Raw genomic sequence first — 21493 nt, forward strand, 5'->3', positions numbered from 1 at the left:
TTTTAGGTGGCAATGTAACATAAATGCATTCACAAGACCAAATTTTACTTCGTGGTAATATTCTGAAGATACATCAGACTTCGTCAAGACTAGTCATAGACACTAATAGCTCAAAAAAAGACAGTGCATCTACCAATCTACTACTATAAGCCTCCACTCATTTTCCATTTCATAAATATAGTGGAAATTTTGTAGTTCAAACAAGGTATTATATTCAAAAACACATCAAACCACAATGACCTTTAACCTCTATCCCTAACATGCTACCTAACTAGCCTATTCTTGGTAGAAAGTAACTACGAATTCCTGTTTCAATTGGATTCTAATGAAGCTGAAACCAAGATAGTGCCAAACCACTCCTATGAGAAAAATAGTGCTCAAAGGGATGGTATTTATACAAGCGCAAGAACAAGAAAAAAGTAGATGCATCTACAATGCAGTAGTTGCAACAAAATACTTGTATAATTATCTTTGAAGAACATTCTGTTTTGTCATCCAACGATAAGGCAAGATATGAAACCCATAGGTTTTAAATGATTATACAACGTGAGAAACAAGGAATTTTAGTTGTTTAAAAACAGTTTCACATTATGATGCCTTGTCAACATATATCAATCCCAATTACTAGCATGTATGCTTCAAAGTGTAATCAACTAGCCATTGACCTTCTCAAACAAGAAACTTGTATAAAAATGGGGACATTGTACTCAATTGCAGTTAATGATGCAGTCAAAATAAAATAAATAAACCGTACTCAATTGCATAATCATATTTTCACATGAACGGATGAAAAGGAAGAGTCTGTCTATACACAAATTATATGCATCCAAAGAGGAGGAGACCTTAATCCGTGAGTTGCATTATCCGGGAACAGTTCGATCAGCACACCGAGGGCCCCCTCGGCGCCAGAAGCCGGCCCATCCTCTTAAAGGCGAAGTGGGCGCAGCTGGAGAAGGCGATCCAGCAGACAACCTCATAAATAAAATCGAACGCCGGATCCGACGAAGACGAATCGCCCGATCCGTCCCAGCCAGGGTCGGAATCTCCCGAATTCCAACCTCTTCCTCCGTCTCCTCCACCGCCGAAAGGCCCATCGTGGCCGTCCCCGAAGAAGCCGTCGTCCTCGCCGCCACCCTCTGTGTGAGTCCTCCGCCTGATTCGGCGCATGCTGCGGCGGGCGAGGGCGGCCGGGGCGGAGGCATGGCGAAATATGTCGGTTCGGACTACGGCAGGCGGAGCGACGGAGTCGAGGGCGGAGAGGGAGAGGGAGAGGGAGAGGGAGTAGCGGGCGACCGCCTTGGCGGAGACGGAGAGGCCATAAGCGTTGGTGATGGAGAAGGCGTCAACGACGACGGGGGAGGAAGTCTCCATGCGCGGCGCGACCCGGCGGTGGCGAAGAAGGAGAGGAAAGGCGACTGGAAAAAAACGGCGGGGCGTGACTCGCGAGGATTGAGGATGGAAATCAGGGCACGGTGATCCGAGTCACGTGTTCGGCACTAACCGCAGGCTGACCAGCCGAAGCCTCAATTTTGGATTATATAAGAATTTTCCTGCACTTATTTATTTCGCATGAAAATATTTTTTATAAATTTCTTTGGACATTTTTGAGTACTTTGTTAAAAAAAACACGGTCGACAAAGAAAAAATGATAATTTATCAAAAAATATATATGCTATTTGATATTTGTCAAAATAAATAAATAAATAAATAAATAAAAATAATACATCTTTTTAAATATATTTTCTATTTTATCCTTCTGGCAAATCTGATTTTTTTTCACTGTTATTTCTTACTCTCTCTCTTTTATTTATTATATATAAATCATATCAAGTTCACAACCTAAATCTCTCTTTCTTTTTTTTTCTTTTTTTTTTATTAGGCCTGATATTTCCTATATCAAGTCCATGTTAGGCCTGATATGGAAAGATATCAGGCCTAATAACAAAAAATATGAGAGATTTAGGTTTTTCAAAACATCTGGTCCACCACTAGGAATGCTGAAAATAATAATGAATAGCATATTTGGACTCCTTGCAATTTTAGAAATTCACAAGAACTAAAATAGGTGTAATCGGAGCTCTTTAGGTCTATAAGTGGGTTTCGATTAAAATCCACTGATAGACCTAGAGAGCTCCAATTGCACCCATTTCAATTTCTGTGAATTGCTAATATTGCAAGGAGTTCAAATATACTCTCCATTGTTATTTTTTGGCATTTCTAGTGATGGACCAGAGGTTTTGAAAACCTAAAACATATGGGGAATATTTTGCTGATTCTTTCTTATTGCATTTTAACATCTTTTAGAAGTTAAAATAAATAATAGATAGCATATTTTAACTCCTTGCAACATTAGAATTCCACAGAAACTAAAATAGATGCAATCGGAGCTCTCTAGGTCCATCAGTGGGTTTTGATCGAAACTCACTGATCGACCTAGAGACCTCAGATTGTAGTTATTTCAGATCCTATGAATTTCTAAAATTGAAAGGAGTCCAAATATGCTCTCCATTGTTATTTTTGGCAATCCTAGCGGTGGACCAGAGATTTTGAAAAACCTAAATCTCTCTCTTTTTTTATTTTTTTATTTTTTTTTCTTATTAGACCTAATATCTCCCATATCAGGTCCACGTTGGGCCTGATATGGGGAGATATCATGCCTACATTGGGCCTGATATGAAGAGATATCGGGCATAATAACAAAAAAAAGACAAAAAATAAAGAAAGGGAGATTTAGACCTAGAGAACTCCGATTGTACCCATTTCAGTTTCGGTGAATTTCTAATGTTGTAAGGAGTTCAAATATGCTCTCCATTGTTATTTTTGGCATTCTTAGTGGTGGACCAGAGGTTTTGAAAACCCCTAAAACGTATGGAAAATGTTTTGCTGATTCTTTCTTATTATATTTTAACATCTATTAGAAGTTAAAATAAATAATACATGGTATATTTTAACTCCTTACAACATTAGAATTCCATATAAACTGAAATGAGTACAATCGGAGCTCTCTAGGTCCATCAGTGGGTTTGATCGAAACTCACTGATCGGCTTAGAGACCTCAGATTGCAGCCATTTCAGGTCCTATAGATTTCTAAAATTGAAAAAAGTCCAAATATGTTCTCCATTGTTATTTTTGGCATTCCTAGTGGTGGACCAGAGGTTTTGAAAAACCTAAATCTCTCTTTCTTTCTTTTTTTATTTTTTTTTGTTATTAGGCCTGATATCTCCCATATCAGGTCCACGTTGGGCCTGATATGGGGAGATATCAGGCCCACATTGGGCCTAATATGAAGAGATATAGGGCATAATAACAAAAAAAAAAAAGAGAGATTTAAACCTAGATAGCTCCGATTGCACCTATTTCAGTTTCTGTGAATTTCTAATGTTGTAAGGAGTTCAAATATGCTCTCCATTGTTATTTTTGACATTCCTAGTGGTGGACCAGAGGTTTTAAAAAATCTAAAACGTATGGAGAATATTTTGCTGATTCTTTCTTATTATATTTTAACATCTTTTAGAAGTTAAAATAAATAATAGATAGTATATTTTAACTCCTTGCAACATTAGAATTCCACATAAACTGAAATGAGTGCAATCGGAGCTCTCTAGGTCCATAAGTGGGTTTTGATCGAAACTCACTGATCTACCTAGAGACCTCAGATTGCAACCATTTCAGGTCCTATGGATTTCTAAAATTGAAAAGAGTCCAAATATGCTCTCCATTGTTATTTTTGGCATTCCTAGTGGTGGACCAGAGGTTTTGAAAAACCTAAATCTCTCTTTCTTTCTTTTTTTTTATTTTTTTTTATTATTAGGCCTGATATCTCCCATATCATGTCCACATTGGGCCTGATATGGGGAGATATCATGCTCACATTGGGCCTGATATGAAGAGATATCAGGCCCAACATAGGCTTGATATCTCTTCATATCAGGCCTAATAACAAAAATAAGAAGAAAAAAAAGAGATTTAGACCTAGAGAACTCTGATTGCACCCATTTCAGTTTCTGTAGATTTCTAATGTTGCAAGGAGTTCAAATATGCTCTCCATTGTTATTTTTGGCATTACTAGTGGTGGACCAGAGGTTTTGAAAAACCTAAAACGTATGGAGAATGTTTTGCTGATTCTTTCTTATTATATTTTAACATATTTTAGAAGTTAAAATAAATAATAGATAGTATATTTTAACTCCTTGCAACATTAGAATTCCACAAAAACTGAAATGAGTGCAATCGGAGCTCTCTATGTCCATCAGTGAGTTTTGATCGAAACTCACTGATCGACCTAGAGACCTCAGATTGTAGTCATTTCAGATCCTATGGATTTCTAAAATTGAAAGGAGTCTAAATATGCTCTCCATTGTTATTTTTGGCATTCCTAGCGATGGACCAGAGGTTTTGAAAAAACTAAATCTCTCTTTTTTTTCTTTTTTTTTTGTTATTAGACCTGATATCTCCCATATCAAGTCCACATTAGGCCTGATATGGGGAGATATTAGGCCCACATTGGGCCTGATATGAAGAGATATCAGACCCAACATGGGCATGATATCTCTTCATATCAGGCCTAATAACAAAAAAAAAAAAGAAAAAAAAAAGAGAGAGATTTAGACCTAGAAAGTTCCGATTGTACTCATTTCAGTTTCTGTGGATTTCTAATGTTGCAAGGATATCCATTGTTATTTTTGGCATTCCTAGTGGTGGACCATAAGTTTTGAAAAATCTAAAATATATAGAGATTGTTTTGCTGATTCTTTCTTATTATATTTTAACATCTTTTAGAAGTTGAAATAAATAATAGAAAACATATTTTGACTCCTTGCAATATTAGAAATCCATATAAACTGAAATGGGTGCAATCGGAGCTCTCTAGGTCCATTTGCACCCATTTCAGTTCTTGTGAATTTCTAAAATTGCAAGGAGTCCAAATATGCTCTTTATATTATTTTCGACATTCCTAGTGGTGGACCAGAGGTTTTGAAAAATCTAAATCTCTCTTTCTTTCTTTCTTTATTTTTTTTTTTTTTTTTTTTGTTATTAGGCCTGATATCTCCCATATCAGGCCCACGTTGGGCCTGATATGGGGAGATATCAGGCCCACATTGGGCATGATATGAAGAGATATCAATCCCAGTGTGGGCATGATATCTCTTCATATCAGGCCTAATAACAAAAAAAGAGAGATTTGAGTTTTTCAAAACCTCTGGTCCACCACAAGGAATGTCAAAAATAATAATGGAGAGCATATTTGGACTCCTTGCAATTTTAGAAATCCATAGGAACTGAAATGGGTACAATCGGAGCTCTCTAGGTCTATCAGTGAGTTTCGGTCAAAACTCACTGATCGATTTAGAGACCTCAGATTGCAATCATTTCATGTCCTGTAGATTTCTAAAATTATAAGGAGTGTAAATATGATCTCCATTATTATTTTCGGCATTTCTAGTAGTGGACCAGAAGTGTTGAAAAATCTAAATCTCTCCTTTTTTCTTCTTCTTTTTTTCCCCTGTTGTTAGGCCTGATATCTCTTCATATCAGGTCCACATTGGGCCAGATATGGAGAGATATCAGACCCAACGTGGGTTTGATCTCTTGTAATATATTTGAGAAAAAAATTGAAAAAAAAAAAGAAAAACAAAGAGAAGATAAAAAAGAAGAAGGAAAGAGAAGATACGTTGCATGCATAATAGGAAAGAGAAGAGTGAGAAATGACAAAGAAAAGAAAAAGAAAATCAGTTAAATTTGTCACGAGGATAGAATAGGAAGATCATTGTAAAAAAGTGTGTCATTTGGTAAATGCTAAAGTAATATATATCTTTTAGTAAATTCAAAAACTTAAGTACGTCTTTTGATAAATTATTGAAAAATAAGAAAAAAAAATCCGATAGTAGAAAACATGTATATTATTTTTTTTCCAAAAAAAAAAAAATCTGATTATTTTTCAGAGGGCACAAAGAAGCTTCATTCTCTCCGTCTTAACTTTCAGTAGTCCTGTCCACTATAGAATTATGGGTATCTTTTATATTGTCTTCTATTTAATGTAGATATATCCAAGTTTATTAGCACAATCATAATTTTCTTTTTATAATCCAGTATCCAACTAAATCTCATCTCAGATGACTGATCCGACTTTATAAAATTTTTTTTACTGATCATTAGTATAAATAAGAAAGTGCTCGTGGAGATTAGTTATCATCCCACTTAAAAAAAAAATTCCTCAACTACATTACAATTGGAATTCGACCTTTAAATACACGATTAAACACTTAAAAAGTCTTAAATCCCTGCACTACAAGTTAAGATTCATCCCTACCTGATTAAGCCCTTAAAAAAATCTAACCGCTGCAGAGTTAACTAGCCGCTACAGAATTGTCTCGGGAACAACTACAACCTTTTTTTAATAAAATCGTTTAGTTTATTCAAGTGTGAATTGTGACCGCTGGTTGAAGTACAATCATTAGAAAAAAAATAGGTTGCCTCCACGAGTGATAAAGTTGCTTCATTAGAAAAAGTAGCTCTCTGCTAATTTTTTTTTTAAAAAATTGCAAAAGATAAGTGTAAAAATGCATCCCATCCTATTAAAAGATAAGTATAAAAAGTGAAACAAATAATTCAAGTATAGTCAAATTGGTACTTGAAGGATAAATTATCACATGAGAATAGATTGACTCTCCAAGAAAATAATCATTCGAAAAATAAAATCCCTCTCACTTCAAAAGATGATGTGATCATCATAATTTACTCTATCTCAACGATGAACGTTTGAAATGAGTGAGTCTCCTTTTACTCACCGCATAAAGAGAAACAAGAAGGGAATATTTTTATCACATCTCACGCACACATCCCATGCAGGTAAAAACTAAAGAAACACGCGAGTCCAATTAAGGCTTATTGGCTGGCTGAAACAAAACCACCACGAAAATTTAGGTCCACAAAGGTTAGCATGTAGCTGGGAAGCTTGTACAAAGTTAAGAAAATTTACTCCTTCCCAAGCTAATTTGTATCCTAAACAAATACAAATCAAAATATACACGATCAACTTGGAACAAAGATTCAAGAAACGGGCAAGAAAAGGAATGCTCTGGGGTGGTTAATTTTCATACTGAGAGTGTATAAGAAGATAAGAAGACACAGCAAGAGTCACACTATATCTTTGGAGCTAAGCACTTGAGCTCATCGAGATTGCTTGCAGCCGGCAAAAAGAATCATGGCAAACTCATTAGCTGCAAGTCTGGTTAGACCATTACTATCTGCACATGTGCTCGAAGCCTCCTGATGAAAGGCAACATGAAAATTGAATATTTTCAACATCTACATACTGTTTACGAACTTAATCATCTGGATCCATCTCTTCATCTTGCTCGATGGATCTATTCACATCACTTCTATTCCCAGTATCAGATTCAGCCTCAGTCACTGCCTCATCATCTTCTTGAAACTCATCCTCCTCAACATCATCATCTTTGGATGCAGGAGCATTAGAGAAGGCCATCGCTAGGCCACGAGCCATCCATTCAGGGCATTCATCCTCACTTATGTATTGCGACTTGAGACTGTTGCTCATGGCATGGTCAGGGATAACAGAAGATTTGGAAGTTCTACAAAAACATTCTGGGAAAGGTTGTGAAAGAAAAGATACAGATTTTGATGATTCAAACTCTGCAATCAATCCATTCACACCCAAGCTCCTGTTAAGATGATCCCGCACCAATGCTGTCCAATTATGTGGTGGATGATATAGATTATCATGTACAGAGCTGAACCACTCAGCAAGTATTTGTCTGGTGAAAGCAAAACTTCATTATGTTCATACAGAAACAAATGCAGTTCCAAGTCTTTTAAATATAAATTTTCTATAGAGAGAATTTGCACATCTCAATATACAGCTGCAAGCAGTACCAGACAACCATTAATATTGAGAAATCATTCAAGTGATTCCATAGCATGTACAGACTAAAGTGTCCGTCAGTTTTACTTTTTTGGGGAAAAAAAACACTTCCAACCTTTTACCTGTTCAGATTTGGGGGCACAGATCTGAAAATGAGACAGGAGGGAAAGGAAGGAAAAGATACAGGGTGTTCTAGCATTTATAATGTTTCCAAAGATGGTAATCTTCATATCAGTTCAATTATGCACTAAATTAAAAGCTCTGGTAAAAAGATAATAGTAATCACTATTTGGAATGGAATTTGAACCATATGAGAATGCATAGAATCCCAAATCTGTGGAATTCTTTCCTGGAGTAGCTTGGCCATAAACAATAGTGATAATGCAAAGGAAGGAGAATCCTTGCAGCTCTTTAAATACCAAAGTAACTTCTGCAGCATACCAATCTAGTTTAATCTTTTCTGTTCCATATAAGATCGTGTAGATGTCCAAATTGTGGGATTCTTTCCTCATGTAGCTTGTGCGTAAATAAAATGCTGCTACAGAGGAAAAGAAAATTCCTGCAGCCCTTTAAATATCAAAGTAATTTCTGCTGAAAATTATGGTCATTGGATACAAGATGCTAGATTCATCCATTAATTCATAGGGATATTGTCTAGGAATACAACACATCAAGCCTTGTTAATCTGTGCAATTCTATATCGCAAGCATGTTTTATACAACAACAACAATAACAACCAAGCCTTTTCCCACTAGGTGAGGTCGGCTATATAAATCATTTTACGTCATTGAGTTCTATCTCCTACTATATCATCATCTATATTTAAAAAAAACAAAATGTTGTTTTATTGTTGCTAACCAAGTCTTTTTTGATTTTCCTCTTCCTCTTCCTCTTCCTCGTTTAATATGCATATTTATCATAGTTTCATATCATCTAACTGGAGCATTTATTGGTCATCTAAGTACATGCCCGTACCATCTTAAACGTGTCTCTCGGAGTTTTTCCTCAATAGATGCAACTCTGACTTTCTCTCTAATGCTTTCATTTCTTATTTTGTTCATCCTCGTATGTCCACACATCTACTTTAACATCCTCATTTCTGCAACTCTTATCTTCTGCTCATATCCTCGAATCATAGCCCAACATTCAGCTCCATATAACATAGCAGGTCTAACTGCGATTTTATAGAACTTACCTTTAAATTTAAGAGGTATTTTACGGTCACATAAAACACTCGATGTTCCTCTCCATTTCAACCATCCTGCTTATATTTTATATAAGACATCTCTCTTAATCCCTCCACCATTTTGCAAAAATGATCCTAAATATTTAAATCTCTCGGTTCCGAGCAACTCGTCCTCTCATTTTTTTAACAATTGTTCCATTACTTCTAATATTGCTAAACTTAAATTCCATATATTTTGTCTTTAATCTATTAAGCTTAAAATCTTTCCCTTCTAGTGTTTTCCGCCAAGATTCTAATTTAGCATTTACTCCTTCACGTGTTTCATCTACCAAAATAATATTATCTACAAACAGCATGTACCACGATACTGTGTCTTGAATGTGCGCAGTGAGTTCGTTCATAATTAGTGTAAAAAAATAGGGATTTAGAACTGATCCTTGATGTAACCCGAAATGCTTCAATTACTCTGTCTGAAATCTTACTCTGGTCATTACATCGTCGTACATATCCTTAATTAGTTCAATATATGTTACGCTAACACCTCTCTTTTCTAGAATTCTCCATATAATTTCTCTTGAGACTCTATCATAAGCTTTTTCTAAGTCAATGAATATCATGTATAGATCTTGTTTTTGCTCCCGATATTTTTCAATTAATTGTCTAAGAAGATATATAACTTCTATTGGCGACCTTCCAGACATGAACCCAAATTGATTTTCAGTCACTGTGGTCTCTTTCCTTAATCTTTTTTCTATTACATTTTCCAAAAGTTTCATAGATAACTAATTAATTTAATACCCCTATAGTTTGCACAATTTTGTACAGCTTCCTTGTTTTTATATAAGGGAACTAGAGTACTTATCCTCTATTGATCAGACTTTTTTTCGTTTTCAATATCATGTTAAATAATTTTGTAAGCTATTCAATACCTTGTTTCCCTAGGCACTTCCATACCTCTATCGGAATATCATCTGGTCCAACGTTTTTTCCATTGTGCATCTCATTTAAAGTTTGTTTTACTTCTGAAGTTTGAATTCTACGATAAAAATTAAAATTTCTATGCTCATTTGACTTACTTAAATTATCTAAGTTAATTATCTAAACCTTCATTAAAAAGTTGATGAAAATACCTCTTCTATCGCTCTTTTATTTCTCCATCGCTTACTAATACCCTATTACATTCATCTTTAATACATTTTATTTGACTAAAATCTTTTGTTTTCCTTTCTCTCACTTTAGCTATTCTATAAATATCTCTTTCCCCTTCTTTTGTATCTAATTTTTGATATAATCATTCAAAAGTTTCATTTTTTATTTTACTCACTACTTTCTTAACTTCTTTCTTGGCTATTGTATATTTTTTTAAGTTTTCCTCGTTCTTACAAATATATAATTCCTTATAAACTATTCGTTTTTCCTTCACTTTCTCTTGTACTTTCTCATTCCACCACCAAAATTCCTTACTTAGTGGTGCATGTCCCTTTGACTTATCGAGTACATTCTTCGCTACTATTTTCACTTCGATACCATCTTATCCCATGTTGTATTAGAGTCATCGTATATTTCACCTAATGTTTGTACTTCTACCTTCTCCTTAAATATATTTTGCTTCCCATCCTTTAACTTCCACCACTTAATTCTAGGAATCGTATATATTTTCTTTCTATTGATACTATGTTTGAGACGTATATCCAACACTACTAACCTATGTTGGGATGACTTTGCAATCTTTACAAATCTTTCTATCCTTCTTCCTAGCCATAAGAAAATCAATTTGCAATTTATTATTCCCACTTTTGAATGTGACTAAGTGTTCTTCTCTTTTCTTAAAAAACGTATTAGCTAATATAAGGTCATATGCTATCGCAAAATCTAATATAATTTTCCCTTCCTCATTTCTCGTTCCAAACCTATAACTCCTATGTACCCTCTCATATTCCTCATTTTTCACTTCGACATGCCCATTTAGATCACCTCCTATTAAAATCATTTCATTTAGTGGAATATTTTGTAATATTTCATCTAAATCATCCTAAAACTTTGATTTGGTAGCTTTATCTAATCCTACTTGTGGTGTATATACGCTAATTATGTTAATAGTTTCTTTCGCCACTATTATCTTAAGGGCTATAATTCTATCCCCTTTTTTAACTACTCCTACAACTTCATCCTTTAACAAACTATCTACAATGATACCCACTCCATTTCTTATTTTACTCTTTCTAGTGTACCATAACTTAAAACCCGAGTTCTCTATCATCTTTGCCTTCTCGCCTACCTATTTTGTCTCTTGTACACACAAAATACTAATTCTTCTTCTAATCATCATGTCTACTATCTCCATTGATTTACCAGTGAGTTCCTATGTTCCATGTTCCATGTTCCAAATCTTAGATTATTAGTTTTCCTATCATATTTGTTCTTATTTAACCTATGGTGTGAGAACTCTTGCCTATTTAACACTACACTCAAGTTCTCATGAAGATGTATCAGTCCTTGCTGAGACGTTACAGTAGGACCCTGTAACGTGAATTCTTGTATATTTAGCACTACACCCGAGTTCTGGAGATATAGCGATCCTTGCCGAGACGTTACAGTCGGATCCTGTAACACGTTCCTTCAAGGGAAGGACCTAGCATTAGCACAATAGTTTAATGGATCCATTCATTGAATATTTGTCATAGTTTTAACGTTGGCTGACAACCTAACGCAACCCTCCTTCTTTATCTGGGTTTGGGACCAGCCATGGCTGGTTGTCATTGGCGGAGTTGCAAGCATCTTTTATCATCTAACATTTAATTTTTCTAATAATATTTTTATTTTTTAGTAATAATTCCACACATCTAACTTATCATTTTCTTCACTGCTACATTAACTTCTGGTAAATATTTGCTAACCGTTCAATGCTCACTTTCTATCTCATAAAGTATTGTCAATTTCAGTAGTTTCATGAAGTTTTATATCTGCATAATAGAAACACAATAATGCAAGATTCCAAAAATTCCTTTCAAAATATTTAACTACTCTTGCATAGACTTCCTATCTATCAATTATTAACTATTCCTTCACTTGTTTTCAATACTAAACCTACATATATTCAATATTAGTTCTACATAATCTAAAAACTATATTATTTTAAAAAAATTCTCTCCACATTGAAGATTCGTGTTTATTTTATTTGCAATCACATTAATTATCACATTAATATGGTTTGCATAGCAGTGTTGAAGAGAAATATATTTTGCAAAACTAGGCATGCTTTATTGTGTGGTGAATTCTACTAATGAAATCTTGACTGATATTTGTTAATCAAGATGTTTTTTTAATATGTTTTTGCAATTAGTTTCTCTAAATTTAAATTTAATTAATATCTCAACGGTGCAGTTTGATTTTTAAAAGTAAACAACATAAATGGAAGGATCTTAAAGAGTAAAACTCATGTGAACTTTGAACCTCAGTCCTACTAAAAAGTTCATTAGTAGTAATGTAAAATAAATAAATAAATAAGTAAGAGCTTCACAACAGCACTAAACTATCATGCATGTCCTTGTTTTCCAATTCACACAAGTAACAAATCAGTATCGAAGAAATTACCTATTAGGACGATAGGTTACTCCGGATGCTGTTTGGTATACTCGGTGACCCATCACTAAACTTGAAAAATCAGGCCAACCACTACCATCATTGTTAAACCCAGGAAAAAATGCATCGGCTTCAACAGAAACATAATAATCAAGTGCATCCCAGATTAACCTGTGTGCTTGGTTCCTCAAATCCATAGGTAAAGGATCTGGCTCTGTATCAGTCTCTGCAACCCAACCATACCAACCCTCCTTTTCATGCTGATAAAAGGGCCTTGCGGGAGGTGGAGGGAGAGGTCGTGGCCAGGGCCCAACCTTTTTCCACTCCTCAATAAGTTGTTTCTCACTCTTCACAAGAGGAAGCTGAGGAATATTTGAAGGGAGAGGATATTCAGGACCAATCAAGTTTGACAACTCTTTCTTACTACACAAGAAAGTACGATCTACTAAGTTCATATACATAGCTCGTAAAGGAACTAAAATCCTCTGCCCTCCAAATATCTCAGAACCAGCCAAGTAGATTATAGTATTTGCAGGATAACCCATTGCACGAAGAATAAGTCCAACCTGCAGAAAAGCAACCTAAAATTTAAATGAAGAAATATAAAAGAAATCATCACTCACAAGTAGACAGAATATATAGAAATTAAACAAAACAACATCTACATATAGTAGAGTTATTCATAGTTCAAAGTAAAACTTAAAGCATCTTCATTGAAACCAACCGAGAGTAAGAAAATCAATATAAGATATTAGTAGGGGAAATTTTTATTTTTTTATTAAGTGCCCTAAACATACAACTGACTAATAGATAGTACTTTTTTTTTACCTCAGTAAAGGAAATATCCAAAATTGTGTCACTTGGAATAAAGTCTAGGTAATAGCAATTCATGATAGTCCAAATAAAACCACCACACGAAATGAAATAAATCAAATGCACTAGGAAGGTTTATTGTGCTGGTCCAAATCTGTGGCATACAAAGTTATATCATTCAAAGTGAGAAAGTGTACCATCTTATTGCAAATGGAGGATAACAATGCCCATCGAGAATGACAGGTCCACAAGAGAGACCAAGCTAAAGATGCGCAATTTGTGCATGTATTTACATTGTTGCAAAGGTAATTACGCTAACCCCAAGCGCCCCTCACGGCTCGTCTCCAAATTATGTGAAGGGAGGTAAATCACGGAATCGGCTTATAACCGACCGCCAAGTGACTAAGGGTGGCAAGAGTTTTTCCTATGCATGTATTTACATGGTGGCAAAAGACGAGTACGCTCGCCCCCAGCGCCCCCGCCAACCCGTCCCAAGGCCAACATGGAGGAGGTAAATCACGGACGGCTACTAGCCTTTGAAATAGTGACTAGCACATAAAGGAGGCATTTATCTCGGCTTTGCCGAAATTCAAACCCCATACCTCATTGTGGCAACACCTCATGTGTTAGCCACTAGACCGTCCCGTGGGGACATGTATTTACATGTGTGCATGCATGTGAGAGATAGAGAGAGGAAACAACTTGTTGTTATTGTACTTTCTGAGAGAACCTCTTACATTCTCTAGCTATTGCACTTTGAAATATTCTTAGAAAAAAAAATCTTTAAGGCAATTGAGTGGGAAATTTAAATTTCATAAGTGAGCAGAAATGCAACCAATATGTGAATAACAAAATATTAAATCTTCTTTTGGAAGCTGGAAGACCTTGGTCAGCCATGATTTATTAATGTAGAAACATTAGACTCTTGAACTTTGACATAAAGGCAATGAAACTTAAGTAGGCATGCTAAAGATGACCTTGAACTTTTTGTAGGGAGGTAGAGAACCATAAAGTACTTCTCAAAACACTTTCAAAATGAGATATATTTCGGTTTTCTAACCCTTTCAAAATGAGATACACTTCAAATGATTGAGTACGGTTACCTCTTTGGGCATGAGAGGACATGAACCATTTCGTTTTTGAGCAAATGAATCAGCAACAAGATCATTAACAATCACTCCTTGATTTATCAACTGCTTCCTAGTATACTGGATAAGTTCAGTATGAACATCCTGGCCAAAGAGTGTTAAAACGCAGCATGTTAAATAACCGAGAAATTAGGTAAATGGTGAATGATATTTGAAAACAGAAAAACAAAATTTTACTATATCACTATTCCAAACCTGGAAAAGTTCAGCGCAGCCATGGAATGCTAGAACATCCCTCATAAGTCCTGGGTGATAAGATAGATAAGGACTGCCAGTTGCTCGTAACCTGCAGTTGAATTCAATTTCATATCAACTGTATTTAAATGCACTCAAATACTAACAGCTGGCATTTCAAACTGTAAAATGTTCAGCAAAAGACAAATCCACTTCAAAAGTTTTGATGAAGAATAGACATTATCTCATAAGCTCAAACATATTGAAGTTCAGTAGATTCTCATGAACATCAACAAAATTTTATTAAGAATAAATGTTCAACTATTTAATGCACGTCAGGATTTTGCTAAAGTGATACCTCTCTACTATCCTGTTACCAAGTGCCTGAATTTCTGAGCGTAATTGAAGAGCATGGAAAGCAACTCTGCATCTAAGTCTCTGATATTCATCCATGCTTGAGGGAAGGATTGCCTACAGAAAGGAGAATGGACAAGAGGTGAAAATATTCAGGATTTCACATCAACACCAAAATATTGGACTAAAAAGGCAATATCAGTTTCATAGATGACTTAGCTATATACCTATAAAGTTGCATTAGTTGCAAGATATAAGAAGTCTTTTCATCAGAGTAATATGCTACAACTAATAACAGTCTGTGATGATCTATGAGAAGCATTCAAAGATTGGAATGGTTGCAAAATCTTCTCAATGAACACTTTAAGACTTCAAAGAAATTACTGTGCATGTGATGTCTTAAGCAACTGTCGCTATTCACTAGAGCACAGGCACTATTCACTAGATCTAACATAACTTTCATATGCTAGTTCTCAGAGAAGACATTGCTCCTATTTAAGAGACTATATCCAAAGGGCATTTCAAATTTATTTCTACTTATATATATATATATATATATATAGGTCAAAAGAAAATGTTTTAAGTTTAATAGCTTAAATGGACCGTTGTATCATACCTGAAGGCATCCTCCATCAGAAATTAATATCCTAATAACCTTAGATTTTTTAAATTTAGGCAACACATCTCTGATATAAAAGTTTGGGGAAGCTGAGGGTTTGGGTGATACTGAAGGAAATTTTGCCTTTTTCCTAGCCTCCTTCAAGTCTGCTGGCAAACTTTTCACAATGACAACATCCTCTGAAAGTGCTGATATGAACTGCTCTTCATCGTAAAGATAAGAAAAACTCTTAAATCTTGGACTGGTATGCAAAAACTGATGATCAGAAGAAGAATGTAAAGCATTAACAATAAGTGTAAACAAAAGCATCTCAGGTAGACCTGATGCCTTTCGATCGGACACTTTGTTGGATCTCTGGAAGGACAAGTGTTGCATTTAAGAGCTTTGCAATAGCAGCAAGGTCACAGATCTGCAAAAATAATATTTTATGAGTAATGCTAATTGTAAAATACTGGCAAGCTCGATTTGTCAACAAGAAACCAAAACAGCGATGAAGTTAGACTGAATATATGCCCACACAATAATGGAAATATAAAAGTCTCGAAGATTACTAAGCAATGTTCCATGAAAAAGAAATACATCTAATTTTGGAAGCGTGTAGACTTTAGGGGAAAGTCTGACATACCGAAGATCTTATCTTCTCGAATCCACCAAAGATCTTTGCATATATGAAACCACTCTGCTGATTTGGAACTGCAATATAGTAACAACTTGAAAAGGGAGAAAATTAACCAAAAAAAAAGACTAGTGAAGTAAAAAAGAACCCAAAAACTTTGGATTTAAATAAACTCATCCTAGCAAGTTTAGAAGGTAGAAGTTTTTCAGTCATACAAGTACCTTATTCCTGTTCAGAGATGCACAAATACAGCTAGAAGAATGGACGTCAATGAATCTTCTTAGCAATAAAATAGTTACCCCAAGATATATCAATTAAAATTGATGTTTTCCTAACTATTACACTGATGCTTGCTTTGCCTATTTTACCAGCATTATAAAACACACACAAAAACATCTACAAACCTACTGTTTCTGACTTGTGCCTATCAATTAAGTGAAATACTGATCATCCAATGACAATTTGATATAAAGACACATGAGAAATATGTTGTTATCAAATGAAAACCAAAAGAACATGAATACCATGGGGGTATGAACTTCTCGGCTTGGCATATGAATGCAAGACCTCCAAAGAGGCCACGGGACCCCATAACCTTCGAGGCCGAGGTTTCTGTAAGAATAACAGTACAATTAAATTACTGTAATTGAAAACGCATTGGCAGATCTTAAGGTGGAGAATGAGTTTAAAATTTGGCTACCCAAGAAAAGTCCTCAATTTACATCATTATTAGAAACAACAGCATAAGAAAAGCATGCAGATAAGTACAGATATACAATGACATACATGTCCCAATGGATATGGATAGTCATCTTGTAACTTGTACTGTCTAAATCCCCCCACCGTGTAATTTGCAACAAAGAGATGCACAAGCAAAGAAAATACAGAAAATGTGATCCCCACTAGTGCAGCTAACTTGATCTTGCTCTTGTGTAACATCTTAAATCATGGCTTGCATCATACTGTCAAATGACAACATATTGTCAGAACAAGCGCCAAGGATGATTGAATAGAAGTACTAAATATTTGATGAAAATAGCAAACATAACACAATAACTCTACGCTTATCAAATAAATGTGTTACAATCCTACATGGAATAAGTCTCCATGAGATCGGGATAAGGTCAATGAGATAGGCATGGAACAATCCTTCAAGGGATTACTCTTGGGAGAATAAATCAAATGGCAAGTCATTGAATGAAGAGTCTATAAAAAGGAGAATCCTCGCACATTATTATGACATCAGAGTAATAATGCAATTCTCTTGCCCTCCTGTGCCTTTCTCTCTCTAGAATGCTTTATTTCTCTCCGACATTGTTCCACCATCTCACCATTGTCCACCATCTCTGTGATGCTTTATTTCTCTCTGACGTTCCAATATCTCACCATTGTCTTCCCTTCACTCTTGGTTCAACAGGTCCAGCTTGTAGAAGAGCACTCGGAGAGACACAATCTCATAAGTTATTCCTTCTTGGAGCTCCTCTCAATGGTGCAAATGATAGACTGGGGGACCATTGCGAGCTTTGAAGAGATCCATGTTGATTTTCACCAATTCATTAGAAACCATTCAAGCAACTCTCAAGATGATAAAAGATGGTAGGACACCTAGCCGTAATCCCCATACAACTGAAGCAATTGGAGAGACAAGATCTCATAAGTTATCCCTTCTTGGAGCTCTTCTCTATGGTGCAAACGATGCAGAGGATTACCTTTGAAGAGATCCATGTTGATTTTTGCCAATTCATTAGCAATCTACTTAAATGCATCAAGCAAGTGTTGCAGGACGTTGTCGCCCATAGTCAGCTATGATACAAATTTGTTATAGTTATGTGCGAGAGATCGAGTTCATGATGAGACATATTCAGGTCTAGCTTGGAGTTGGTAGCAAGACCCTCTTTTTACCTCTAAGAGACACCATTTACAGGGGAAAAGCAATTTAACCAAGAGAAAAGGGAAGAGTCAAGAATAGGCAATGGTACAATAGTGGAGCAATGTCGGAGAGAACAACAGCATCAGAGAGAGATAGAGCCCAACACATGAGATGGGAAGAAACTTTATTACTACTTTGATGCCATTATAGTGTGCAATTGCAACTCTTTTATGAACTCCTAATTTGACAGAGGATTACCTTTGAAGAGATCCATGTTGATTTTTGCCAATTCGTTAGTAATCTACTTAAATGCATCAAGCAAGTGTTGTAGGACGTTGTCGCCCATAGTCAGCTATGATACAAATTTGTTATAGGTATGTGCGAGAGATTGAGTTCATGATGAGACATATTCAGGTCTAGCTTGGAGTTGGTAGCAAGACCCTCTTTTTACCTCTAAGAGTCATCATTTACAGGGGAAAAGCAATTTAACCAAGAGAAAAGGGAAGAGCCAAGAATAGGCAATGGTACAATAGTGGAGCAATGTCGGAGAGAACAACAGCATCAGAGAGAGATAGAGCCCAACACATGAGATGGGAAGAAACTTTATTACTACTTTGATGCCATTATAGTGTGCAATTGCTCTTCTTTTATGAACTCCTAATTTGACCTACTCTAATGACTTAATTTGTTTATTAACATCTGGTTTGATTTATACCTTGAAGATTGATCCCTTAAGGCTTGCTTCACATCTATCTTATTAAGTCTATCTATATTCCATGGAGACTTATTCCATGTGAGATCGTAACAAATGGCAGTGACAAAATACCTTCCCCAAACCTATGAATATTAGATTATTAAAATGTAGTAGATAAAAAGATTGCGAACTTAGAAAACAAATCAAAGGTTACTCAAGCAATCACAAAGAAACACGAAAAGTTCAGGAAGTTCAATGCATTGATGAGCCTCAGGCTAACTCTAAATAAACACTAAACTCACTTCCCGTGGTAACCATCATACAATGTGAGATCTACATGGACGGAAGCTTCAACAAACAGAAGAAGCAATAGTGATTTCAGCACAGTGAGGTGTTAAATTCTTCCTTTCTAAAGCATAGTTTAATGCGTTGATGAGCCTCAGGTTAACTCTAAATTAGCACTAAACTCGCTTCCCATGATCGCCATCATACAATGTGAGATCTACACGAACCAGAAACTTCACCGAACAGAAAAATCCATAGTGCTTTCCGCACAGCGTGGCGTTAAGATTCTTCCTTTCATAAAGCATAGTGCGTCCAGATTCTTTATTCTCAACCGATCCGTCTAAGTTCTAATACTGACACACGAAAACGGCGGGCGAAACAAGGGAAAGGAAAAAAAAACCAAAAAAAATGACTGGAAACTAGAAAGCAGTCAAAAGATAACCTCGGTGAAGCCTTTATTGTCTCCCAGGAGCTGAGATCTCCGAACAGAACCGGAATCGGCGTCGCCACCGTCCGGGAACAAGAATTGAATCGTCACCGCAGAATTTGCTCCGATCTCCGTCAAATACCGAAGCGGACAGCGGAGAACCCTAGTCTAGTGAGTAGTGACGCCGGGAAGATGATGGAGTGAGAAGATCAAACACGAAGGGGAAGAGAAATCGTCAATGGAGTGCTTTTCTTAATTAGGGAATTTTCAAATCACCCTCGACTTTTTCAAGATTTTCTAAAACACACTGATCATCAAAATACTCCGGATCAAACTATCTATTTTACCTTTTAAAATCATCACAAAATATAAATATTTCAACAATAAAATAAATTTTTTAAAGGGTTTTTACTGTTAATTAATTTTAAAGAACGTTCAAATATTCAATAGATATTAGAGCCCACTGTTCATAATCAACTTTCTTTATTAGTACTTTAGTCTTTATTTGAGATTTATTTCTCCCACCCCTTAACACTTTTTCTCCCTGGTCCCACCTTAAAATTTACTCTTATATTCTTTTATCAGTTTTATTTTTTTATCCGATAGCATTAAAAAAAAAGTAAAAAACAAAAGATTATTTTTTATCAGTTTTATTTTTTAAATATTTTTTATTATATATTTGTATTTATATATATATATATATATGTGAAATTAATAAAAATAATATAAAATTTAAAATTAAATCAAAATAAAAACAAAATTGATTAAATCTAAAATAAAAAAATTATATATATAAAAATTTGATGAAAAAACTCATAAATAAAATTGTTTAAAAAGTTAAATTAAAAAAAGTATAAAGGACATTTGAAAGGTGGGGTACAGTCAAATAGGGAGAGAAGCAATTAGTGTCGGATCCTCTGTCCCTAATTTTTTCTATCCCCGTGTCCCACTCGTTACCATCAATCCACTACCAACGGCCTCCAGCCCACGCCCCAATCATAACTATATCCTAGGGGGAAGGTGAACCCAAGGGGTTGTCACCCGCACGATCGACGTTAGAATCTGGCCGAATCTAAACAGGGACTCAGATCGATGGCAAAGGAAAATTTGTTCGGATTCGGTCGAATTTCGACGCCGATCATTCTGGTAGTGACCCCCTGCGTTCACCTTCCCCCAATGGCGTAGCTAGGATTTTCACTCAGGAGGGGCAAAGTGATGGAGTCGACGAACGATGACGGTAATGCTGGTAGCAAACAACGGTGTCGGCTAAGCGAAAGAAATTCAGTAAGTAAATTTCACCTCAATTAAAAGGAGTTTTTTTTATGGAGCGTCGGTGAAGCGACAACTTTAATTAGCCAAATAAAGACAACGACCATGCAACAAATAACAGTGACGATGGTAGCAATCGGTGTCCGGCGATAGCGACTTGGGCTATAATGGCAGCGACATGTCGCAAAAAAATTTGTGGGTAAAATTACAGTTAAAAAAAATATGAAAGAAATTATAGGAAGAAAAAAAATGAAAAGAGGAAAATAAAAGTTCGGGATTAGAAGAGGAAGAAGAAAAACACAAAGAAAAAAAAAATTGACTTGGGAAAAGAGGAAAATAGATTAGGTTGAAAGTATTGACGATAGAATTCACACATATTATTAATGATAGCATATGGTATATATATAAATACCATTACAAGTGAAAATAGGAAAATATATAAACTAAGAAAATAATAAGTATTTTCTAATAACTAGGAAACAAATAACTATTTTTTAATAATAATTATTCCCTAATAACTAGGAAATAAATAACTATTTACTTATAATAATTATTTTCTAATATGTCCTC

General features: G+C 35.4%; 2 protein-coding genes across 2 annotated transcripts; both read right to left on the bottom strand.

Annotated features, from left to right (window-relative positions):
- Positions 1-724: 724 nt before the first annotated feature.
- Positions 725-1506, bottom strand: LOC122002067. The gene has a single exon (XM_042557119.1). It carries the CDS (start codon positions 1369-1371, stop codon positions 880-882), a length of 492 nt encoding a protein of 163 aa, XP_042413053.1. The 5' UTR covers positions 1372-1506; the 3' UTR covers positions 725-879.
- A 5373-nt stretch (positions 1507-6879) lies between these two features.
- On the bottom strand, positions 6880-19909 carry LOC122023173 (protein EMBRYO SAC DEVELOPMENT ARREST 30-like). The gene is made up of 11 exons (XM_042581259.1): positions 19670-19909; positions 17165-17340; positions 16903-16990; positions 16388-16455; positions 16083-16171; positions 15760-16003; positions 15148-15260; positions 14811-14901; positions 14571-14699; positions 12667-13220; positions 6880-7779 (listed from the first exon to the last, which is right to left on the bottom strand). The coding sequence occupies exons 2-11, from the start codon at positions 17315-17317 to the stop codon at positions 7329-7331; spliced, it is 1980 nt and encodes a 659-aa protein (XP_042437193.1). The 5' UTR covers positions 17318-17340; positions 19670-19909; the 3' UTR covers positions 6880-7328.
- Positions 19910-21493: the final 1584 nt, after the last annotated feature.

Source organism: Zingiber officinale, chromosome 1A (assembly GCF_018446385.1).
Source record: "Zingiber officinale cultivar Zhangliang chromosome 1A, Zo_v1.1, whole genome shotgun sequence".
NCBI classification, from domain to species: domain Eukaryota; kingdom Viridiplantae; phylum Streptophyta; class Magnoliopsida; order Zingiberales; family Zingiberaceae; genus Zingiber; species Zingiber officinale.